At 44.1% G+C, this 5,369-nt stretch overlaps 1 protein-coding gene across 1 annotated transcript; it reads right to left on the bottom strand.

Annotated features, from left to right (window-relative positions):
• Positions 1 to 2,521: 2,521 nt before the first annotated feature.
• LOC6737924 (protein sneaky) lies at positions 2,522 to 4,796 on the bottom strand. The gene is made up of 2 exons (XM_016171420.3): positions 3,259 to 4,796; positions 2,522 to 3,186 (listed from the first exon to the last, which is right to left on the bottom strand). Exons 1-2 carry the CDS (start codon positions 4,780 to 4,782, stop codon positions 2,563 to 2,565), a joined length of 2,148 nt encoding a protein of 715 aa, XP_016031690.1. The 5' UTR covers positions 4,783 to 4,796; the 3' UTR covers positions 2,522 to 2,562.
• Positions 4,797 to 5,369: the final 573 nt, after the last annotated feature.

The raw sequence follows: 5,369 nt of genomic DNA, 5'->3' as shown, positions 1-5,369 counted from the left end.
TTTTAATTATAAAGATTAAATACGAGCACAAAGGGAAATGGACGGTGGCCAGAGAACAAACTAACCTGCCATAACAAACTTAAAATAATATTAAAGAATTTTTATTGAAATAATAGCAGGCAGTGGGGGTATACATATATAGTGGAATATAGCCAGTCGCGGTTCGTCAGTGTCAGGCGAACACGACTTCAAAGGCGGGGAATATTCCGTGGAACTGGGAGATGGAGCTGTAGGATGAAGATGGACGGGGAATGGGGGCCCAACTGATTGGGGGCGACGACAGGCTGTCGGTCCGAGGTTTCTTCAGTCTTCAGTCTGCCGTTTCGCCGCTTTTTCTAATTGAAATGTTCCGCACCATATTTCTCTACGCTTTACCACCTGCTGCTCCGCCAGCAGCGGATGGTATGAATCCCCTGGCTCCCTTTGCTAAATAGTTCACTCACTCGGTCTGTGAATCGGAGTCGGAGTCCCTGGGACTCGCAAATTGCAGCCAAACCGCTGGAACATCATACTGAAACGAAATATACAAAAAAAAAAATGTAAGAAAGAAAGAAACAATGCACTGACCAGCGAGCATCCAACCATCCGTGGGCCATCGTTTCGCTTCCTTCATTATCAACGCCAAGTTGAGCCCGTGATGATAAAGGCAGTTGAGGGACTCAGCCCGATTATTTTTCACCACTTTGGCCATTTTCGTTCAGATGGTTATACCTGGCAGTACACTTTCTATGGTTGGTTAGCATACGTAGATTATTTGTGACGAATATCCAAATTCAAAACACTTTTTAGATCAAAGATTTTATAAATATACCAGAAAATCTAGACAAATATACTTCATATTAATAAGGAATCTTGTTTGGAACGAAGTTTCATTTTTAGAAACCATTATGCTGATAGCCTTTAAATACATTTTTTTTGTCAAAAGGGTATACCCCGGTCGGTGCTGCTGTAACAGCTCCAGTTTCGCTCACTTTTTTATGTTTGCTGGTCTTTACACTGCTCGTTCAACCATCCGTCTGCAGTTTTCTAGGAAATAATTCTGAGCTGTTTTTTCCAGCTTTTTTTTAGTGCCCACCACTGTCTCGTCTCGTCTAGTTGCGTCTTCATAGTCTGTGCAGATGGTGGAGTCGACTGGTGAGGGTGAGGCTGATGGTCGGAGTGGAGTGAAGTGGAGTTCTGGGAGCCGCTGTCAGGCGGAGTGTCACACCTGTCACTTCTGTGGCTGATCACAACAACCGCCGACGAGCGTCGACGACCTCGGCCCATTATCTCGAAGGGAGGAGTCACTGCAACAAGGTGTGAACGTCAAATAATCACCTTTGCACACGGCATGCCGACCAGTCTAGCGTCTGAATGTTGATTCCACCTCCGCCGCAGTGTTTGTTTTTCGTAAGAAAATTTTGCGCATTTTTTTGGTCCCTTTTTTCCATGGAAATGTGTGAAATTTCAATGGAAAGACGCAGCTCCTTTGGTTTTGTGGTTCTCTACCACCCACCCTCCTGCCCGACCAACGCCATCCCATGTTTGCATAATTATTTTATTGCAGGCAGACACAGAGGCCAAAGGCCTTATGAATATTAAAACTAGAGCGAGCGTGGGCGAGACTTTGTCGTCATCATTGTGGCAACTGTTTCATCCCGACCAAAATGACGAGGAAAGTGCCCGAAAGCGTTTGCAGACATCTTCTTGGCTGATCCCAAAAAGTCTAGACAAGTTTGCACCCAAAAACTTTTGTTACGTTTTCGGTTTGTTGCAAAAGGAGTTTCTGCATTACTGTAGGCATTTCTTCAATTAGCGTTTTTATTATTTTTAATTAACAATTTTGTAACTTAATCCTTGCAGCCGAGTGTAGCTCAGAGTGCTGAAATGTTGCTTTCCAGTGGCATAATCGAATCAGCGCCGCTTGAGCAAAGTTTGTCTAAGGACAAAAAGTTTTCCAGCTCCACCAGACATGTGCATAATTATGCTGGGACAGGCGATAGGAGTTTAGGGTGGCCCAGACAAAGGGGTGGACAACTAATTGAGCGATCCTTGTTGTTGCAAAGAAATGTTTTCCAACTTACTCTAGACAACTGGCAGACAGTGCCATCGGCCAAGGAAATAGTTGGGGTGTGGCCGGGTAAAATGTTGAGAATTAAGTTTGACAGACTGGAAAAATGGCAATTAGGCTGAAGATATGATTATCATACTGAAGGACAGTTAATAAAGGGTAGTGCAAGTGGGATTAAGAGACCGAGTTCTCCGAAGATGATTACCAAGTATTCCCCGAGAGGGAAATGGGCTTCCGATTCAAAGGGAAAAGTTTTCCATTCCTTTTGGCACATACGAGATGAACTTTTGTAATGCCATTAAGATGCTTTATGTTTTATACATGACAGAAGGGCAAATCATTTAACTATTCTTACTAAACCTTCGTTGTATTTATTATTAATTATGTGGATTACAGTTGACCGTGCACACAAAGCAAAATCTGATTCAAAGGAAACATAAGAAAGGCTTTATTATAAATGTTTAAAGCATTATTTGCGACTCAGTACGGTAGCAGTATTGGTCTTCCTTGGATTACTTTTCTTTCCTGTAAGCGTACACTTCTACGCTGCTTTCAGATCCTTCTGCCACTCTAGTGAGAACCACGCCGCACTGAAAGCACACACTGTTGAGATCCTCGGCACAATCGTCGCAATATGGCAGCCCGCAGTTGACGCAAACCGTGAAGGTGGAGTCCTCCAATCCCCGGCAGATCATGCAGGTCCTTTTGGCGAACTTGAAGTGCCGTATCCAACCAAATACGACAGGACATGAGAACCGTAGCCAAAGGAAGACGTTGACCTGCTGCTGGATGCGATGTGTGGCCAGGTTATCCTCGGCATCGTAAATCAGAAACTCCAGAGATCTGAGCCGATTCCGCAGGATGCGGTTATACAGGAAAAGGATGCGCTGTTTCTCACGCTTGTAGTAGAAGAAGCTGCAAATTACTCGCCGCATTCGCAGAAATGTTGTGCTCTGGTAGATCAGCACTATTATGACCAGGTACAGTAGTATTAGCTGGTAGTACATCTTTTTTGGCAGGACATGTGGATTCGGAAGGCACTCCTTGTTGGACAGCGAGGTTGAGACCTTCTCGTGGATGTTGAAGTTATGCATGGTGGTGCGCAGCAGTCGCGCCATTTGACCCACACCACTGATCTATATTTACAGGGAACAAGTTAAGAATTCGGGTTATTTATATATTTAATTGATTAACTTATTATTGCTTACATTGAATCGGACTTCATGCTCACCATCCTGCTGGTAAACGATCTTCGATCGCTTTCGGACAATCTGAAGTAATTCCACGACCAAGTGGTCTATCAATATAAACAGTCCCGCTGTGACTAATTCTAGTAGGAACTGTAACAAACTAAAGCAAACCGTAGTGGACTCCTGGTGGGTTCGACTAAATATGTAATCCACATCAATGTACTTTGACTTTTCGTAGGTGCGCAGTGGCAAAATGGCATCAATACCCTGTTTCCTACGCCGCTGATCCACGTGCTTGAAATATTTAGTGATATAGAAGTTGTCGAACTCCACGTCGTTGAGATACTTCACATAGTAGTTGATGGATACGTAAACCATCCGCAGCATGAACAGACATAGGATCTTCTGAAGTATGCCCATGACTTTATTGAAGATACGCTTTTGGCGTTCAAAGTCTTCCTTAAAAGCCTGTCCTGTCCTCTCAGCGGACTTCAGTTGACTCTTGGCGAACTGTTCGTCCTTTATTTCATAGTTCACCTCTATCTGTGAGCTGTTGTCAAAGAGTTGCTGTTCGGCCTTCAGTAACTCCACGTAAGTCTCCCCAAAGTTTTGTGGCACCACCGCGGATGGGTCGCATATCTTATCCGGATTGCCAAAGAGGTCTAGCTCGCAGATAATATCCACTCTGTAGGGCCAACAGATGGCCTTACCAATCATTGAGGGAAAATTGGTTGTACATTTTCTGTAACCCTTTCGGAAAACCTCCAGACACACACGATGGCCACTTCTTAGCTGATGCTTGCACCTATTTCTCATATTCCGTTGAAAACGCTCCTGAACCGCAGCTGAAGTTGGTAGCTCCTTACCTCCATTTCCAATTTCACTTATGTTCATTCTCTTCGTTTCTCTGCCCCATCTTTCATAGATGGGTTTGGTATTCTTGTCGCCGTATTTCTCGTCTTCAATGTCTGAATTTTCCACGGCATACTTAAGATCGACCAGGACTTCTTGTAATTCGTAAAAGGTATGTCGTATCTCCTCCACATCTCCTCGCATATGTTTCAGAGTGTTTGTAAACGGCTTGGCCATCAAGTCAAATCGGGTTTTGGATAGATTGTAGGTCAGCACTGTAGTGCAGACAAATACACGGGCAACCTCGCCCGCATTTTCCACCAGGTTAGCAATAGGTCCGGATATTATAAAGGCAAAGGCCACTGCACGTAAATATGTCCTTCCTGATTTTCCTACCAATGCCACGAAAATTAGCAGGATTACGGCACGAACTGGGAGGCTTAGCATGAAGATCGTTCCGGTCACCAGGACAAAGACTATGAATACGTAGAGGTCGGTGGCTCGGTTCACGAACAGGCGACCCAGGGTAAAGTTCAGGGCCGCCAGCTTCCAGAGGAGGAAGCCCAATACGAGTCCCAGTAGGAAGGTAACAAAGCGTCGAAGACATTGGATCCGCGTACTTCCCTCGCTCTGTGGTCCATACAAAAAGCAAAAGATCGGATGAAATGGCCGAGTTAAAAGGGAAAACATTTTGGACAATAAAAGAAAAGCCACCTTTTTTTGGCAGTCACAAAATAGTCAAAATATAAGTCTTTCAAAACATAAGCTTTGATAAATTTTATCATATTTTAAAAAAATGTATAAGTCTTACTCTAATTTTAATGCATTTTTCCACTTTAAAAACAAATTTAAGTGCATATTATGGTAAAAATTAACAGTCCCAATAATTGGGTGACATCAAGGGCCAGCTTGTCTGGCATTGACCAATCCTTAATTGCCTTTGACTCCCTCCGTGACTTTTAATTTTCTACCCATACAAATGATACCCATTCGAATGAGTGAAAATGTCCAAGAGTTGCCCAGGACCCCCCAGACAATCGGCAGCTGACCAGACTAGACCAGACCACTTTTCGCTGAGTAGGAGAATGCGAGAACATTCAGTTTATCGTTTCCCTCGGCGGCAACGGGTAATACAATTATAATAGAGCTGGTCCGCCGGCTGCACCTGCCTCACTTGGGGGCATTCTTCTAAAATATAAAAATTGATTACATGCGTGTCTGCCAGTCTCCTTCTGTCCACACACTCCACCTTTTGGGATGCGTTCCGCCGATCCTGG

This window comes from Drosophila simulans, chromosome 3L (assembly GCF_016746395.2).
Source record: "Drosophila simulans strain w501 chromosome 3L, Prin_Dsim_3.1, whole genome shotgun sequence".
Classification (NCBI taxonomy): domain Eukaryota; kingdom Metazoa; phylum Arthropoda; class Insecta; order Diptera; family Drosophilidae; genus Drosophila; species Drosophila simulans.
This window is presented reverse-complemented; position numbering and strand designations above follow the sequence as displayed.

Excerpts from the sequence above, each read along its gene's own strand:
- LOC6737924 (XM_016171420.3), bottom strand. The coding sequence starts at position 4,782 with ATGTTTTCCCTTTTAACTCGGCCATTTCATCCGATCTTTTGCTTTTTG. Across the intron at positions 3,187-3,258 it reads AGCATGAAGTCCGATTCAAT|ATCAGTGGTGTGGGTCAAAT; the intron begins GTAAGCAATAAT and ends CTGTAAATATAG.